General features: G+C 55.8%; 1 protein-coding gene across 1 annotated transcript in view; it reads right to left on the bottom strand.

The window, feature by feature from the left end:
- The window catches only part of LOC121283615 (CD151 antigen-like), a 472,005-nt gene that overhangs the window by 370,596 nt on the left and 82,295 nt on the right, over window positions 1-19,114 (bottom strand). The window contains exons 4-5 of the mRNA XM_041198387.1: window positions 4,835-4,909; window positions 528-632 (exon numbers count right to left, since the gene is read on the bottom strand). Coding sequence (XP_041054321.1) covers window positions 528-632; window positions 4,835-4,909 — 180 coding nt within the window. The remainder of the gene's footprint in view (window positions 1-527; window positions 633-4,834; window positions 4,910-19,114) is intronic.

Genomic DNA, 19,114 nt, shown 5'->3' with positions numbered 1-19,114 from the left:
CACGCTCCCCGGGTCACTCTCCCCGGGTCACTCTCCCCGGCGCTCACTCTCCCCGGCGCTCACTCTCCCCGGCGCTCACTCTCCCCGGCGCTCACTCTCCCCGGCGCTCACTCTCCCCGGCGCTCACTCTCCCCGGCGCTCACTCTCCCCGGCGCTCACTCTCCCCGGCGCTCACTCTCCCTGGGTCACTCTCCCCAGCACTCACTCTCCCCGGGTCAATCTCCCAAGCTCAGCTCACTCTCCCTGGGTCGCTCTCCCCGGAATAATCTCCCCAGGTCAATCTCCCCAGGTCAATCTCCCCAGGTCAATCTCCCCAGGTCAATCTCCCCAGGTCAATCTCCCCAGGTCAATCTCCCCAGGTCAATCTCCCCAGGTCAATCTCCCCAGGTCAATCTCCCCAGCACTCACTCTCTCTGGGTCACTCTCCCTGGGTCAATCTCCCCAGCGCTCACTCTCTCTGGGTCACTCTCCCCGGCTCAGCTCACTCTCCCCGGCTCAGCTCACTCTCATTGTGTTAGGTTACTCACTTCTTGCTGAAGTTTGTCGACGGCCTTGGTGATTTTCGTGTCTCCTCCCACCCGGTATTTTTCAATCATTGTCACTCTCAGATTAGTCTTCAGATCATCACTGAGCTGCAAGAGAGAGCAGACAGTTAGAGCGAGGGACAAAGTGAGAGCGAGAGGCAGAGTGAGAGCCAGAGCGAGGAACATAGTGGCAGCCAGAGCAAGAGACAGAGTGAGGGGCAGAGCGAGAGCCCGAGCGAGGGACAGAGCAGGAGCCAGAGCATGGCACAGAGCAAAAGGCAGAGCAAGGGGCACAGCGGGAGCCAGAGCGAGGGGCAAAGCGGGAGCCAGAGCACGGCACAGAGCGAGAGCCAGAGCGAGGGGCAAAGCAAGAGCCAGAGTGAGGGGCAGAGCAAGAGCCAGAGCGAGGGGCAGAGTGAGAGCCAGAGCCAGGGACAGAGCTGGAGCCACAGCACGGGACAGAGCAAGAGCCAGAGCGAGGGACAGAGCTGGAGCCAGAGCGAGGGGCAGGGCGAGAGCCAGAACGAGGGGCAAGGCGAGAACCAGAGCGAGGGGCAGGGCGAGAGCCAGACCAAGGGGCAGAGTGAGAGCCAGAGCGAGGGGCAGAACGAGAGCCAGAGCAAGGGACAGAGCGGGAGCCACAGCACGGCACAGAGCGAGAGCCAGAGTGAGGGACAGGGCCAGAGCGAGGGACAGGGCGAGAGTCAGAGCGATGGACAGAGCGAGTGACAGAGCAAGAAACAGAGCGAGAGTGAGGGACAGGGTGATAGCCAGTGTAAGGGACAGAGTGAGGGACAGAGCAAAAGCGAGGGACAGAGCAAGGAAGAGAGCCAGGTGCAGAGCAAGAGCCAGGGACAGAGCGAGGGGCAGAGCGAGGGGCAGAGCGAGATCCAGAGCGAGGGGCAGAGTGAGAGCCAGAGCGAGATCCAGAGCGAGGGGCAGAGTGAGAGCCAGAGCGAGATCCAGAGCGAGGGGCAGAGTGAGAGCCAGAGCGAGAGCCAGAGCGAGAGGCAGAGCGAGAGCCAGAGTGAGGGGCAGAGCAAGAGCCAGAGCAAAGAGGCAGAGCGAGGGGCAGAGTGAGAGCCCGAGCAAGGGACAGAGTGGGAGCCACAGCACGGCACAGAGCAAGAGCCAGAGCGAGGGACAGGGCGAGAGCCAGAGCGAGGGGCAGAGCGAGAGCCAGAGTGACGGGCAGAGCGAGAGTCAGAGCAAGGGACAGAAAGGGAGCCACAGCACGGCACAGAGCGAGAGCCAGAGCAAGGGACAAGGCGAGAGCGAGGGACAGGGCAAGAGACAGGGCGAGAGTGAGGGACAGGGTGATAGCCAGTGCAAGGGACAGAGTGAGGGACAGAGCAAAAGTGAGGGACAGAGCAAGGAAGAGAGCCGGGGCAGAGCAAGAGCCAGGGGCAGAGCAAGAGCCAGGGGCAGACTGAGAGCCAGACCGAGGGGCAGAGCGAGGGGCAGACCGAGGGGCAGAGTGAGAACGGGAGCGAGGGACAGAGAGACCCGCTGCACACGGGTCTGAGCCTGGGTGTCAGTGTTGGACATTGACCTCCTGTACCTGAGTCTGACACTGGGTGTCAGTGTGGGAGAGCAACCTGCTGTAAACCGGCACTGACACTGGGGGTCAGTGTGGGACAGAGCAACCTGCTGTAAACCGGCACTGACACTGGGGGTCAGTGTGGGACAGAGCAACTTGCTGTAAACCGGCACTGACACTGGGGGTCAGTGTGGGACATTGGCCTGATGTACCCAGGTCTGACACTGGGGGTCCGTGTGGGACAGATACCTGCTGTACCCAGGTCTGGCACTGGGTGTCAGTGTGGGACAGGGAGACTTGCTGTACTCAAATCTGACACTGGGGGTCAGCGTGGGACCGAGAGACCTGCTGTACCCGGGTTTAACACTTGGTGTCATTGTAGGAAGAGGAACATGCAGTACCCAGGTGTAACACTGGGGGTCAATGTGGGACAGAGACCTGATGTATCTGAATTTAACACTGGGTGTTAGTGTGGTACACTGACCTGTGGTACCCGGGTCCAACACTGGGTGTCAGTGTGGGACAGAGACTGCTGTACCCGGATCTGACACTGGGTGTCAGTGTGGGACAGAGACTACTGTACCCAGGTTTGACACTGAGGGTCAGGGTGGGACACTGGCCTGCTGTACTGGGTCTGACCCTGGGGGTTGGTGTGGGACACAGGCAAAGCTCAGGCCTGAAAATGTGCTTTTGAGCTTGTGTTGAATCACTCAGGAATCCAGGGAGAAGGAATCTTGGAAGGCGAGATTCAAACCCTTTGAGATGGCTAAAGCCATCCAGGTTAGAGACGTTTGGAGAGAATTCCAAGGCAGGATCTTCAAAGGTCAATTGGAAACCCTCATGAGAAAAACAAAGTTTCAGTGAGATTAGTCGACTCAGTGGGGCTATCTTCTGGGTGATTTCTTCTGAAATCTGTGGACTCGGTTTTGGTAGCTTCTGTCATTTGTTGTGTTGTGTGGTGTGTTCGATCACAATTTGCCTGTTAATTCACATGTACCTCATACTTACTCTGAATGTTCAAATCTAAGACACATATTGTAAATTGTTTTATCTTTCTGAACATGTGTCGGAAGGATTATTTTTGTTTGTTCCTAGCCCGTGGACTTGGTTTTAATCTAAACGCAGATGTCTTCAATCTCAACCTTTATCTACTTCAGATAAAACGTCACTGGTCCCAAACCAGACCTCCCCCCACATCCCCAGAGTCTGGCCAAGGACTGTAACACTGGGGAAGAGGATGCTGTCCTTGTAGCAGTAAAGGGGGTCACAGTAGCAATATTAGATAGGATACAAATACAGAGCAGAACTTAGGCTGTAGTTTTCAAAGTATAATAGCTGCAGACACCAGCATAAAGAGGCTTGTCGGGTCTCACAAAAGTCCAAAAATCTTTTTTTTTATTCATCCACACGATGTGGGCTTCGCTGGCTGGGCCAGCATTTATTGCCCATCCCTAGTTGCCCTTGAGAAGGTTGTGGTGAGCTGCCTTCTTGAACCGCTGCAGTCCATGTGATGTAGGTACACCCACAGTGCTGTTAGGGAGGGACTTCCAGGATTTTGACCCAGCAACAGTGAAGGAACAGTGATATATTTCCAAGTCAGGATGGTGAGTGACTTGAAGGGGAACTTCCAGGTGGTGGTGTTCCCATCTATCTGCTGCCCTTGTCCTTCTAGGTGGTAGTGGTCGTGGGTTTGGAAGGTGCTGTCTAAGGAGCCTTGGTGAATTCCTGCGGTGCTTCTTGTAGATGGTACACACTGCTACTTCTGTGCGTTGGTGGTGGAGGGAGTGAATGTTTGTGGATGGGGTGCCAATCAAGCGGGCTGCTTTGTCCTGGATAGTGTCAAACTTCTTGAGTGTTGTGAGAGCTGCACTGATCCAGGCAAGTGGGGAGTATTCCATCACAATCCTGACTTGTGCCTTGTAGATGATGGACAGGCTTTGGGGAGTCAAGATGTGAGTTACTCGTCGCAAGATTCCTAGCCTCTGATCTGCTCTTGTCGCCACAGTATTTATATGGCTAGTCCAGTTCATTTTCTGGTCAATGGTAACCCCCAGGATGTTGTTAGTGGGGGATTCAGTGATGGGAATGCCAGTGAATGTCAAGAGGCGACAGTTAGATTCTCTCTTGTTGGAGATGGCCATTGCCTGACATTGTGTGGCGTGAATGTTACTTGCCATTTGTCAGCCCAAGGATGGATATTGTCCAGGTCTTGCTGCATTTAGACATGGACAAGTCTTTAGTACTATAGCCAGAACATTGTCAAGGCCCATTGCCTTTGCAGTGTCCAGTGCCTTCAGCTGTTTCAGTTGTGATCTGTGCTGCTTGGACATGGGGTGAAAGATTCAACATTTATATTTAAAAGAGAATAAGTTAAATACTTGAAAGGAAAAAAGTGCAGCTGTGAAAACCCTCAGGAATGAGACAAATTGCATAATCCTATCAACCAGCTAGCAAAGGCAAGATGTGCCAAATGGCCTTGTGTATCATTCTATTATTGGATGATGTCAGATGGGCAGCCCGCTGACAGTCAGTGATACTGTAAAGCACATGGTGCGGTATCGTTGAACACATAAGTGTTTACAAATCCCTTTCAATTAGTCATCAAACATGGCCTAAGGCAATGATAGGAACCACACCAGGGCTGCCTTCACTCTGACAGTAACTTATGAAACTTAACAACACCAAGAAAGACCATTGTTCTTGAAGTGCATTAGTGCTCAACACGGCAACAGCCAGTGTGCCTCCTACGAGATTTGGGGAGAAACCATACCTGTTGATAGTAGATATACGCCAAGATTCCAGCCAGGATCTCCAGCACAAAGATAAAGAGCAGCAGGGCAAAATACTACAAGGGAAAAATACAAAGCTCAGGTTAAAGCCAACACAAATCAACTTCCACAGCTCAAATCAAAATCCTAACCCAAAACCAGAGAGAGAGAGCGAGAGAGAGAGCGAGAGAGAGAGAGCACCCCTAACCTCACACCCAAAGAGAGAGAGAGAGCGAGAGAAAGAGAGCGAGAGAAGGAGAGCGCCCCTAACCTCACACCCAAAGAGAAAGCAAGAGAGAGAGAGAGCGAGAGAGTGAGAGAGAGAGAGGAGAGCGCCCCTAACCTCACACCCAAAGAGAGAGCGAGAGAGAGCGAGAGAGAGAGCCCCCCTAACCTCACACCCAAAGAGAGAGCGAGAGAGAGAGAGAGCGAGAGAGAGTGAGAGAGAGAGAGTGAGATAGAGAGAGAGAGCGAGAGAAGGAGAGCGCCCCTAACCTCACACCCAGAGAGCAAGAGAGAGACAGCGAGAGAGAGAGCGAGAGACAGCAAGAGAGAGAGCGAGAGACAGCAAGAGAGAGAGCGAGCACCCCTAACCTCACACCCAAAGAGAGAGCGAGAGAGAGTGAGAGAGAGAGAGAGTGAGATAGAGAGAGAGAGCGAGAGAAGGAGAGCACCCCTAACCTCACACCCAAAGAGAGAGCAGAGAGAGAGAGCGAGCAAGCGAGAGAGAGAGAGAGCGAGAGGAGAGCGCCCCTAACCTCATACCCAGAGAGCGAGAGAGAGAGAGAGCGAGAGGAGAGCGCCCCTAACCTCACACCCAGAGAGAGAGCGAGAGAGAGAGAGCGAGCAAGCGAGAGAGAGAGAGCGAGCCCCTAACCTCACACCCAGAGAGCAAGAGAGAGAGCGAGAGAGAGAGAGAGAGCGCCCCTAACCTCACACCCAGAGAGCGAGAGAGAGACAGCACCCCTAACCTCACACCCAGAGAGCGAGAGAGAGAGCCAGAGAGAGAGCGAGAGAGAGAGCGAGCACCCCTAACCTCACACCCAGAGAGTGAGAGAGAGAGAAAGAGAGAGAGAGCCCCCATAACCTCACACCCAGAGAGAGAGCAAGAGAGAGAGAGAGAGAGCGAGAGAAAGAGAGAGAGAGCGTCCCTAACCTCACACCCAGAGAGAGAGAGAGAGCAAGAGAGAGAGAGAGGACCCCTAACAAACCCAGAGAGCGAAAGAGAGAGAGTGAGAGAGAGCGAGCACCCCTAACTTCACACCCAGAGAGAGCAAGAGGGAGAGTAAGAGAGAGAGAGCACCCCTAACCTCACACCCAGAGAGCGAGAGAGAGAGAGAGACCAAGACTGAGAGAGAGGTGGAGAGAGCAGACCCCTAAACCTCACTGTGACAAAGGAAATGCCACAAATAGCTGGGGTTGGGGTTGAAGGTGCGGACAGTTTCATCGTTCCCCTAATTTGAAATGATTCGATGTTTTGGGGGTTAATGATTTGCTGGGGGGATAAGTGATTTGCTGTGGGGGTTAATGATTTGCTGGGGGGGTTTTAATGATTTGCTGGGGGTTTAATGATTTGCTGGGGGGGGGGGTTAATGATTTGCTGGGGGGTTAATGATTTGCTGGGGGGGTTTTAATGATTTGCTGGGGGTTTAATGATTTGCTGGGGGGTTAATGATTTGCTGGGGGGGTTTTAATGATTTGCTGGGGGTTTAATGATTTGCTGGGGGGTGTTAATGATTTGCTGGGGGGTGTTAATGATTTGCTGGGGGCGTTAATGATTTGTTGGGAGGGTTAATGGTTTGCTGGGGGTGTTAATGATTTGCTGGGGGGTGTTAATGATTTGCTGGGAGGGTTAATGATTTGCTGGGGGGGTTAATGATTTGCTGGGGGGGTGTTAATGATATTCTGGGGGTGTTAATGATTTGTTGGGGGGGTTAATGATTTGCTGGGGGGGTTAATGATTTGCTGGGGGTGTTAATGATTTGTTGGGGAGGGTTAATGATTTGTTGGGGGGTGTTAATGATTTGCTGAGGGGTGTTAATGATTTGTTGGGGGGTGTTAATGATTTGCTGGGGGGTGTTAATGATTTGCTGGGGGGGGTTAATGATTTGTTGGGGGGGGTTAATGATTTGTTGGGGGGGGTTAATGATTTGTTGGGGGGGGTTAATGATTTGTTGGGGGGGGGTTAATGATTTGCTGGGGGGTGTTAATGATTTGTTGGGGGGTGTTAATGATTTGCTGGGGGGTGTTAATGATTTGTTGGGGGGGGTTAATGATTTGTTGGGGGGGGTTAATGATTTGTTGGGGGGGGGTTAATGATTTGCTGGGGGGGGGTTAATGATTTGTTGGGGGGGGTTAATGATTTGTTGGGGGGTGTTAATGATTTGTTGGGGGGGGTTAATGATTTGTTGGGGAGGGTTAATGATTTGCTGGGGGTGTTAATGATTTGCTGGGGGGGTTAATGATTTGCTGGGGGGGTTAATGATTTGTTGGGGGGTTAATGATTTGCTGGGGGTGTTAATGATTTGCTGGGGGTGTTAATGATTTGCTGGGGGGGTTAATGGTTTGCTGGGGGGGTTAATGGTTTGCTGGGGGCTTAATGGTTTGCTGGGGGGGTTAATGGTTTGTTGGGGGGGGTTAATGATTTGCTGGGAGGGTTAATGGTTTGCTGGGGGTGTTAATGATTTGCTGGGGGGTTAATGATTTGTTGGGGGGGGTTAATGATTTGCTGGGGGGGGTTAATGATTTGCTGGGGGTGTTAATGATTTGCTGGGGGGGGGGTTAATGATTTGTTGGGGGGGGTTAATGATTTGTTGGGGGGGGTTAATGATTTGTTGGGGGGGGGTTAATGATTTGTTGGGGAGGGTTAATGATTTGCTGGGGGTGTTAATGATTTGCTGGGGGGGTTAATGATTTGCTGGGGGGGTTAATGATTTGTTGGGGGGTTAATGATTTGCTGGGGGGGTTTTAATGATTTGCTGGGGGTTTAATGATTTGCTGGGGGGGGGGTTAATGATTTGCTGGGGGGTTAATGATTTGCTGGGGGGGTTTTAATGATTTGCTGGGGGTTTAATGATTTGCTGGGGGGTTAATGATTTGCTGGGAGGGTTTTAATGATTTGCTGGGGGTTTAATGATTTGCTGGGGGGTGTTAATGATTTGCTGGGGGGTGTTAATGATTTGTTGGGAGGGTTAATGGTTTGCTGGGGGTGTTAATGATTTGCTGGGGGGTGTTAATGATTTGCTGGGGGGGTTAATGATTTGCTGGGAGGGTTAATGATTTGCTGGGGGGGTTAATGATTTGCTGGGGGGGTGTTAATGATATTCTGGGGGTGTTAATGATTTGTTGGGGGGGTTAATGATTTGCTGGGGGGGTTAATGATTTGCTGGGGGTGTTAATGATTTGTTGGGGAGGGTTAATGATTTGTTGGGGGGTGTTAATGATTTGCTGAGGGGTGTTAATGATTTGTTGGGGGGTGTTAATGATTTGCTGGGGGGGGTTAATGATTTGTTGGGGGGGGTTAATGATTTGTTGGGGGGGGTTAATGATTTGTTGGGGGGTGTTAATGATTTGCTGGGGGGTGTTAATGATTTGCTGGGGGGTGTTAATGATTTGCTGGGGGGTGTTAATGATTTGTTGGGGGGGGTTAATGATTTGTTGGGGGGTGTTAATGATTTGCTGGGGGGGTTAATGATTTGCTGGGGGGGGTTAATGATTTGTTGGGGGGGGTTAATGATTTGTTGGGGGGGGTTAATGATTTGTTGGGGGGCGGTTAATGATTTGCTGGGGGGTGTTAATGATTTGTTGGGGGGTGTTAATGATTTGCTGGGGGGTGTTAATGATTTGTTGGGGGGTGTTAATGATTTGCTGGGGGGGGGTTAATGATTTGTTGGGGGGGGTTAATGATTTGTTGGGGGGGGTTAATGATTTGCTGGGGGGGGTTAATGATTTGTTGGGGGGGGGTTAATGATTTGTTGGGGGGTGTTAATGATTTGTTGGGGGGGGTTAATGATTTGTTGGGGAGGGTTAATGATTTGCTGGGGGTGTTAATGATTTGCTGGGGGGGTTAATGATTTGCTGGGGGGGTTAATGATTTGCTGGGGGTGTTAATGATTTGCTGGGGGGGTTAATGGTTTGCTGGGGGGGTTAATGGTTTGCTGGGGGGGTTAATGGTTTGTTGGGGGGGGTTAATGATTTGCTGGGAGGGTTAATGGTTTGCTGGGGGTGTTAATGATTTGCTGGGGGGTTAATGATTTGTTGGGGGGGGTTAATGATTTGCTGGGGGGGGTTAATGATTTGCTGGGGGGGGGGTTAATGATTTGTTGGGGGGGGTTAATGATTTGTTGGGGGGGGTTAATGATTTGTTGGGGGGGGGTTAATGATTTGTTGGGGAGGGTTAATGATTTGCTGGGGGTGTTAATGATTTGCTGGGGGGGTTAATGATTTGCTGGGGGGGTTAATGATTTGTTGGGGGGTTAATGATTTGCTGGGGGTGTTAATGATTTGCTGGGGGTGTTAATGATTTGCTGGGGGGGTTAATGGTTTGCTGGGGGGGTTAATGGTTTGCTGGGGGGGTTAATGATTTGTTGGGGGGGGTTAATGATTTGCTGGGAGGGTTAATGGTTTGCTGGGGGTGTTAATGATTTGCTGGGGGGGTTAATGATTTGTTGGGGGGGGTTAATGATTTGCTGGGGGTGTTAATGATTTGCTGGGGGGTGTTAATGATTTGCTGGGGGGGTTTAATGATTTACTGGGGGGTTAATGATTTGCCGGGGGGTTAATGATTTGCTGGGGGTGTTAATGATTTGCTGGGGGGGTTAATGATTTGTTGGGGGGGGTTAATGATTTGCTGGGGGTGTTAATGATTTGCTGGGGGGTGTTAATGATTTGCTGGGGGGGTTTAATGATTTACTGGGGGGTTAATGTTTTGCCGGGGGGTTAATGATTTGCTGGGGGGGTTAATGATTTGCTGGGGGGGGTTAATGATTTGTTGGGGGGGTGGTTAATGATTTGCTGGGGTTTTTTTAATGATTTGAAGTCATTTTCCTTGCCTCCGTACAAATCGAGCCTCTTGCCCCATGAATTAACATCACCCTGAGCAGAATCAACAATTCAAAGAAACATTAAACAAAAGCTTGATATTTTAGGGCCCGTCTATTATGTCAGGTTCCTGTTTTAAACTTCACCAGGCCAACAGGACAATAAGTTGCAGGAAAACACGTCTGCTGTAACCATAGCAACTGTTATCGGTGCCTTTTCTCCAGTTCAGATCCCTGGTAACAAACTGAGCCTGTATCCAGTTCACTTTATTCTACAGACAAACTCAGGCTGCACAGTCAGGCTCCAGCCGGTTTCCCGGCTCCATCACCTTTGGATATCAGCTCACACAAGCAACCGCTGTCCCTTAACACACCAAAAATGGAGGTGGAAACACCCCAAGACAGCCATCGGCACACACTCTTATCGAGCACTCTGCAGTGCGAGGATCTGAGTCACTGATCAGGAATCCAGCCTCCTGAACAAAACACAGGCCCTGAACACAAACCTAGCCCCGGCCTCCTGAACAAAACACAGGCCCTGAACACAAACCTAGCCCCGGCCTCCTGAACAAAACACAGGCCCTGAACACAAACCTAGCCCCGGCCTCCTGAACAAAACACAGGCCCTGAACACAAACCTAGCCCCGGCCTCCTGAACAAAACACAGGCCCTGAACACAAACCTAGCCCCGGCCTCCTGAACAAAACACAGGCCCTAAACACAAACCAGCCCTGGCCTCCTGAACAAAACACAGGCCCTGAACACAAAGCTAGCCCCGGCCTCCTGAACAAAACACAGGCCCTCAACACAAACCTAGCCCCGGCCTCCTGAACAAAACACAGGCCCTGAACACAAACCTAGCCCCGGCCTCCTGAACAAAACACAGGCCCTAAACACAAACCAGCCCTGGCCTCCTGAACAAAACACAGGCCCTGAACACAAAGCTAGCCCCGGCCTCCTGAACAAAACACAGGCCCTCAACACAAACCAGCCCTGGCCTCCTGAACAAAACACAGGCCCTGAACACAAACCAGCCCCGGCCTCCTGAACAAAACAGGCCCTGAAAACAAACCTAGCCCCAGCCTCCTGAACAAAACACAGGCCCTAAACGCAAACCCAGCCCCGCCCTCCTGGACAAAACACAGGCCCTGAATTCATACCCAGCTCTGGCCTCCTGTACCAGACACAGGGCCTGTCCGAGAACACCAACCCAGCCTCCTGTCATTCACTGATTAGCATTCTCTCAGAGCCTGTGTTAAATCTGCTGCAGGGTGCAATGGGGCACTCCCACAGCCTGTCTGCACAATGTCCCACTCTGCAGGGGCCACAGCTTTTTCAGGATAGTGTCGAACCGCCTTCACGTCCTTTGAGGGCATCTCACAGATTCAATCACTACAGATTCTGAAGGGGCTTCACAGGGTCGATGCAGAGAGATTGTTTCCACTGGTTGGGAAAATAAAGCACCGGGGCAGAGTCTCAGTATAACGGGCCCATCATTTAGGACTGAGGTGAAGAGAAATTTTTTCACTCAAAGGATTGGGAATCTTTGGAATGCTCTATCAAGAGGAGAGTGGCTGCTCTGTCATTTAGTAGATTTAAGGCTGACACAGACAGAGTTTGGGTTTTCAGGGTATTGAGGGATATGGGTTAGGTTGATGATCAGCCATTGAATGGCACAGCAGGCCTCAGGCCTGTATGGTTTGTTCCTGCTGCTATTTGTTGTGTTCTTATGACTCGGGTCACCTGATTATTCTGTCAAACCCGTAACACATCACAGTGGATTCATGATTTCCAAACCAAACACAAAGGTAGCTGCATAAACAATTCCAACTCTCCTGCAGCTTGATATGAATCTTTGGCATATTCAGTTAAAACTGGGTGGAATCTATTCAGTGATGACTGATGTTTCAGTCTTTCAATTGGACAATTCAATTCTTTGGGCTAAAAACAGGAACCTATGGAATATGTTCCCGAATAGAAGGGAATGAGCAACTTCAAAGCTGACGGAAATCACAAAGGGTGCAGCCCTGCAAATTGGGAGAAAAACAGGTTGGGGAATCCGGGGCCTGCGGTCACTGAGGGGGAATCCGGGGCCTGCGGTCACTGAAGGGGAATCCAGGGTCTGCGGTCACTGAGGGGGAATCCGGGGCCTGCGGTCACTGAGGGGAATCCGGGGCCTGCGGTCACTGAGGGGGAATCCAGGGTCTGCGGTCACTGAGGGGAATCCGGGGCCCGCGGTCACTGAGGGGGATCACGGGCCTGCGGTCATTGAGGGGAATCCGGGGCCTGCGGTCACTGAGGGGGATCACGGGCCTGCGGTCACTGAGGGGGAATCCGGGGTCTGCGGTCACTGAGGGGGATCACGGGCCTGCGGTCACTGAGGGGGAATCCGGGGTCTGCGGTCACTGAGGGGGATCACGGGCCTGCGGTCACTGAGGGGAATCCGGGGCCTGCGCTCACTGAGGGGGAATCCGGGGCCTGCGCTCACTGAGGGGGAATCCGAGCCCTGCGGTCACTGAGGGGGAATCCGGGGCCTGCGGTCACTGAGGGGGAATCCGGGGCCTGCGGTCACGGAGGGGAATCCGGGGCCCGCGGTCACTGAGGGGGAATCCGGGGCCTGCGGTCACTGAGGGGAATCCGGGGCCCGCGGTCACTGAGGGGGAATCCGGGGCCTGCAGTCACTGGGGGGGATCCGGGGCCTGCGCTCACTGAGGGGGATCACGGGCCTGCGGTCACTGAGGGGAATCCGGGTCCTGCAGTCACTGAAAGGGATCCGGGGCCTGCGGTCACTGAGGGGGAATCCGGGGCCTGCGGTCACTGAGGGGGAATCCGGGGCCCGCGGTCACTGAGGGGGTATCCGGGACCCGCGGTCACTGGGGGGGATTTGGGGCCTGCGATCACTGAGGGGGATCACGGGCCTGCGGTCACTGAGGGGAATCCGGGGCCTGCGGTCACGGAGGGGAATCCGGGGCCTGCGGTCACTGAGGGGAATTCGGGGCCTGCGCTCACTGAGGGGGAATCCGGGGCCTGCGGTCACTGAGGGGGAATCCGGGGCCTGCGCTCACTGAGGGGGAATCCGGGGCCTGCGGTCACTGAGGGGAATCCGGGGCCCGCGGTCACTGAGGGGGAATCCGGGGCCTGCGGTCACTGAGGGGAATCCGGGGCCCGCGGTCACTGAGGGGGAATCCGGGGCCTGCAGTCACTGGGGGGGATCCGGGGCCTGCGCTCACTGAGGGGGATCACGGGCCTGCGGTCACTGAGGGGAATCCGGGTCCTGCAGTCACTGAAAGGGATCCGGGGCCTGCGGTCACTGAGGGGGAATCCGGGGCCTGCGGTCACTGAGGGGGAATCCGGGGCCCGCGGTCACTGAGGGGGTATCCGGGACCCGCGGTCACTGGGGGGGATTTGGGGCCTGCGATCACTGAGGGGGATCACGGGCCTGCGGTCACTGAGGGGAATCCGGGGCCTGCGGTCACGGAGGGGAATCCGGGGCCTGCGGTCACTGAGGGGAATTCGGGGCCTGCGCTCACTGAGGGGGAATCCGGGGCCTGCGGTCACTGAGGGGGAATCCGGGGCCTGCGCTCACTGAGGGGGAATCCGGGGCCTGCGGTCACTGAGGGGAATCCGGGGCCCGCGGTCACTGAGGGGGAATCCGGGGCCTGCGGTCACTGAGGGGAATCCGGGGCCCGCGGTCACTGAGGGGGAATCCGGGGCCTGCGGTCACGGAGGGGAATCCGGGGCCTGCGGTCACTGGGGGGAATCCGGGGCCTGCGGTCACTGGGGGGAATCTGGGGCCTGCGGTCACTGGGGGGAATCCGGGGCCTGCGGTCACTGAGGGGGAATCCGGGGCCTGCGGTCATTGAGGGGAATCCAGGGCCTGTGGTCACTGAGGGGAATCCAGGGCCTGTGGTCACTGAGGGGAATCCAGGGCCTGTGGTCACTGAGGGGGATCCGGGGCTGCGGCCATTGAGGAGTTTAGGATCTGGAGTCACTGGATAAATCATCCATTAGTCCCAGCAGGCGGATCTGGATAGCAGAGAGCTCACCTTAGGACTGGCATGTCCCGGCCTGCCTAATGTTGCGACACCCTGGCTGCTGACTCTGGTTTCTTCCTCTGGCAGGCCTGTTTGACTTGACACAAGCAAATAACCACAGAGTAGAGCCAGAAGCTGACAAACTCCAATCACCTGAAATTGTGGCTAGCAACAGGTCAGCAGTTTTCCACAAGTGTGTGTTCTGCCGGGCCCACATTCCTGTGGTGATACCTGCTGCATTAATGGGCTCATTCATTCCCCAACAGCAGCACTACGCTATTAACTGACATACACCTTTCCCCAAGTAGATGACGGGGTTCTGGGCCAGGGGAATGTGACAACTGGCATCCTTGAAGAGACAAGCCAATGGCCTCCTCTGTCTTCCTGTTAAGATTACGTCGAGTTGTGTCGAGTCAATAGCTCAGACACAAGCCATTTGACCTCCATGTCAGCCTTCTCCCACTGTAGTTCATTTACGAACAATATCTCCTTTTATTCCTTTCTCTCTCACATGTTGATGCATTCCCCTTAAATATATCCATGCTATTCACTTCAACCACTTCACGTGGTAGCGAAATTCTCACCACTCCCTGGATAAAGCGGTTTCTCCCGAATTCTCATACAGCCTGCCTTTCCTGACAGTGTCCAGTGTCACAGTGCAGGAGACTGGGCACATGGACAGAACACCTCAGCATGGTTTAAAATAACATTTACTAACCTGAATGTGGCTGGGTGACTGACAGGAGCCACTCTTCAGGTGTAAGAGCAAACAAGAGTAGGATGTGGACCATTCAACCATGCAGGATATCTTACCATGTTAACTGGCTTTAGTCCCTCATATCCTGGACAAGCTATGGCATGTTTCCCAGTGCTCGCTGTTGGTTAAACATCAGGCCTACTCTGCCAGCCTGAACCAGAGCTCCCGGGTAATCGCAGCAAATCCCTCCTGGACTAGCTGTGGATCCCTCATTCACCTGGTTTGGAGACTCATATTATTCGGAGTTCCTCCGCCTGTCAGAACACAGTTATTCTCCCAGGCTGTTCCCTGACACACTCAATGTCTCCACATGACTTTCCTGGCACACTGTCAGACAGGAATTAAATATGCCATCTTAATCTAACTGAGTTCAAACAGCAGACAGGCTTCTTGCAATGACTCAAAGCTTCTAAATCTGGAAATAAAGAGGCACAATTCCTGCCTTAAAGAGATAAAGAAGCCTTTATGCTGTATGTTTGGGGGTTTAAAAGGAGAAATGCCAGTCAGGGTCAGCTGGGAGGGAGCACTCAAGGCAGCAGAGGAGAGAGAGGGTGGGATAGAGACTGTCAGCCCGAAGTTGCAATCAGTCAGCCAGTCAGTGTCAAACAGCTGAGAATGCAGACTCCCAACTGCCAGAGTGCCCAACATGGAGAAAGTTGAAAGTATGCAGCACAAAGTTAATCTATTTTTATAAATTCCCTTCCTATTTCAGAGTCAGTGACCCTGGCATCACCCACAGAGCCCAGACTCTGCCAAGTGTAGACAGCAAGTCCGCAGCCATAACCCCAACCTCCTAGGACAACAGTCCATGTCTCCAAGTCCCCCGTGACATCCCGGCAGCTCCAGTTCAGGTCAGACAGAGAGTCCATAACAGGAGCAGACAGGACAGATTCATAGGAATGAAGTTGGCCATTCAGCTCATCCAATCAGATCAGTCATTCTATTGGATCAGGACTGATATATATTTATCATTCCCGTCGTCAAGGGAGAGAGACCCGTCCCCCGGGAGACAGAGACCCGACCCCAGGTGAGAGAGACCCCCGTCCCCGGGAGAGAGAGAGACCCGTCCCCGGGAGAGAGAGAGACTCGTCCCCTGAGAGAGAGAGACCCGTCCCCTGAGAGAGAGAGACCCGTCCCCGGGGAGAGAGAGACCCGACCCCAGGGAGACAGAAACCCGACCCCGGGAGAGAGAGAGACCCGTCGCCGGGAGAGAGAGACCCGTCCCCGGGGAGACAGAGACCCGTCCCCGGGGAGACAGAGACCCGTCCCCAGGTGAGAGAGAGACCCGTCCCCAGGTGAGAGAGAGACCCGTCCCCGGGGAGACAGAGACCCATCCCCGGGAGAGAGAGAGACCCGTCCCCGAGAGAGAGAGACCCGACCCCAGGGAGAAAGAAACCCGTTCCCGGGGAGACAGAGACCCGTCCCCAGGTGAGAGAGAGACCCGTCCCCAGGTGAGAGAGAGACCCGTCCCCGAGAGAGAGAGACCCGTCTCCGGGGGAGAGAGAGACCCGTCTCCAGGAGAGAGAGAGACCCGTCTCCAGGGGAGAGAGAGACCCGTCTCTGGGGGAGAGAGAGACCCGTCTCTGGGGGAGAGAGAGACCCGACCCCGGGAGAGAGAGAGACCCGACCCCGGGAGAGAGAGAGACCCGTCCCCGAGAGAGAGAGAGACCCGTCCCCGAGAGAGAGAGAGACCCGTCCCCGTGAGTGAGAGAGAGACCCGTCCCCGTGAGTGAGAGAGAGACCCGTCCCCGTGAGTGAGAGAGAGACCCGTCCCCGAGAGAGAGAGACCCGTCTCCGGGAGAGAGAGACCCGTCTCCGGGAGAGAAAGACCCGTCTCCGGGAGAGAGAGAGACCCATCCCCGAGAGAGAGAGACCCGTCCCCGGGAGAGAGAGACCCGACCCCGGGGAGACAGAGACCCGACCCCAGGTGAGAGAGACCCCCGTCCCCGGGAGAGAGAGAGAGAGACTCGTCCCCGGGAGAGAGAGACCCGTCCCCGGGAGAGAGAGACCCGTCCCCGGGAGAGAGAGACCCGTCCCCTGGGAGAGAGAGACCCGTCCCCGGGAGAGAGAGAGACTCGTCCCCGAGAGAGAGAGAGACCCGTCCCCAGGGAGACAGAAACCCGACCCCAGGTGAGAGAGACCCCTGTCCCCGGGAGAGAGAGAGACCCGTCCCCGGGGAGACAGAGACCCGTCCCCGGGGAGACAGAGACCCGTCCCCGGGAGAGAGAGAGACCCGGCCCCGGGAGACAGAAACCCGACCCCAGGGAGACAGAAACCCGACCCCAGGGAGACAGAAACCCGACCCCAGGTGAGAGAGACCCCCGTCCCCGGGAGAGAGAGACCCGTCCCCGGGGAGACAGAGACCAGTCCCCAGGAGAGAGAGAGACCCGTCCCCGGGAGAGAGAGAGAGACCCATCCCCTGGAGAGAGAGAGAGACCCGTCCCCGGGAGAGACCCGTCCCCGGGAGAGAGAGAGAGACCCGTCCCCGAGAGAGAGAGAGAGAGACCGTCTCCGGGAGAGAGAGACCCGTCCCCGAGAGTGAGAGAGACCCGTCCCCAGGAGAGAGAGAGACCAGACCCCAAGAGAGAGAGACCCGACCCCAAGAGAGAGAGACCCGACCGCAAAGAGAGAGAGACCCGACCCCAAGAGAGAGAGACCCGACCCCAAGAGAGAGAGACCCGACCCCGAGAGAGAGAGCGACCCGTCCCCGAGAGAGAGAGAGAGAGAGAGAGACCCGTCTCCGGGAGAGAGAGAGACCCGTCCCCGAGAGAGAGAGACCCTTCCCCGAGAGAGAGAGCGACCCGTCCCCGAGAGAGAGAGAGAGAGAGACCCGTCTCCGGGGGAGAGAGAGACCCGTCTCCGGGGGAGAGAGAGACCCGTCTCCGGGGGAGAGAGAGACCCGTCTCCGGGGGAGAGAGAGACCCGTCTCCGGGGGAGAGAGAGACCCGTCTCCGGGGGAGAGAGAGACCCGTCTCCGGGGGAGAGAGAGACCCGTCTCCGGGGGAGAGAGAGACCCGTCTCCGGGGGAGAGAGAGACCCGTCTCCGGGGGAGAGAGAGACCCGTCTCCGGGGGAGAGAGAGACCCGTCTCCGGGGGAGAGAGAGACCCGTCTCCGGGGTAGAGAGAGACCCGTCTCCGGGGGAGAGAGAGACCCGTCTCCGGGGGAGAGAGAGACCCGTCTCCGGGGGAGAGAGAGACCCGTCTCCGGGGGAGAGAGAGACCCGTCTCCGGGGGAGAGAGAGACCCGTCTCCGGGGGAGAGAGAGACCCGTCTCCGGGGGAGAGAGAGACCCGTCTCCGGGGGAGAGAGAGACCCGTCTCCGGGGGAGAGAGACCCGTCCCCGAGAGAGAGAGACCTGTCTCCGGGAGAGAGAGACCCGTCCCCGAGAGAGAGAGACCCGTCTCCGGGAGAGAGAGACCCGCCTCCTGGAGAGAGAGAGACCCGTCCCCAAGGGAGAGGGAGACCCGTCCCCGGGGGAGAGAGAGACCCGTCCCCGGGGGAGAGAGAGACCCGGAGACCCGTCCCCGGGAGAGAGAGACCCGACCCCAGGTGAGAGAGACCCCCGTCCCCGGGAGAGAGAGAGACCCGTCCCCGGGGGAGAGAGACCCGTCCCCGGGAGAGAGAGAGACCCGTCCCCGGGGGAGAGAGACCCGTCCCCGGGAGAGAGAGAGAGAGAGAGAGAGACCCGTCCCCGGGAGAGAGAGAGACCCGTCCCCGGGAGAGAAAGAGACCCGTTCCCGGGGAGACAGAGACCCGTACCCAGGTGAGAGAGAGACCCGTCCCCGAGAGAGAGAGACCCGTCCCCGAGAGAGAGAGAGACCCGTCCCCGAGAGAGAGAGACCCGTCCCCGAGAGAGAGAGACCCGTCCCCGAGAGAGAGAGAGAACCATCCCCGAGAGAGAGAGAGACCCGACCCCAAGAGAGAGAGAGACCCGTCCCCGAGAGAGAGAGAGAGACCCGTCCCCGAGAGAGAGAGAGACCCGACCCCAAGAGAGAGAGAGACCCGACCCCGAGAGAGAGAGACCCGTCCCCGAGAGAGAGAGACCCGTCTCCGGGGGAGAGAGAGACCCGTCTCCGGGGGAGAGAGAGACCCGTCTCCGGGGGAGAGAGAGACCCGTCTCCGGGGGAGAGAGAGACCCGTCTCCGGGGGAGAGAGAGACCCGTCTCCGGGGGAGAGAGAGACCCGTCTCCGGGGGAGAGAGAGACCCGTCTCCGGGGGAGAGAGAGACCCGTCTCCGGGGGAGAGAGAGACCAGTCTCCGGGGGAGAGAGAGACCCGTCTCTGGGGGAGAGAGAGACCGGTCTCTGGGGGAGAGAGAGACCCGACCCCGGGAGAGAGAGAGGCCCGACCCCGGGAGAGAGAGAGACCCGTCCCCGAGAGAGAGAGAGACCCGTCCCCGAGAGAGAGAGAGACCCGTCCCCGTGAGTGAGAGAGAGACCCGTCCCCGTGAGTG

Source organism: Carcharodon carcharias, chromosome 10 (assembly GCF_017639515.1).
Source record: "Carcharodon carcharias isolate sCarCar2 chromosome 10, sCarCar2.pri, whole genome shotgun sequence".
Taxonomy (NCBI): Eukaryota; Metazoa; Chordata; class Chondrichthyes; order Lamniformes; family Lamnidae; genus Carcharodon; species Carcharodon carcharias.
The sequence above is the reverse complement of the archived record's forward strand: the minus strand, read 5'-3'. Positions and strand labels throughout refer to the sequence as shown.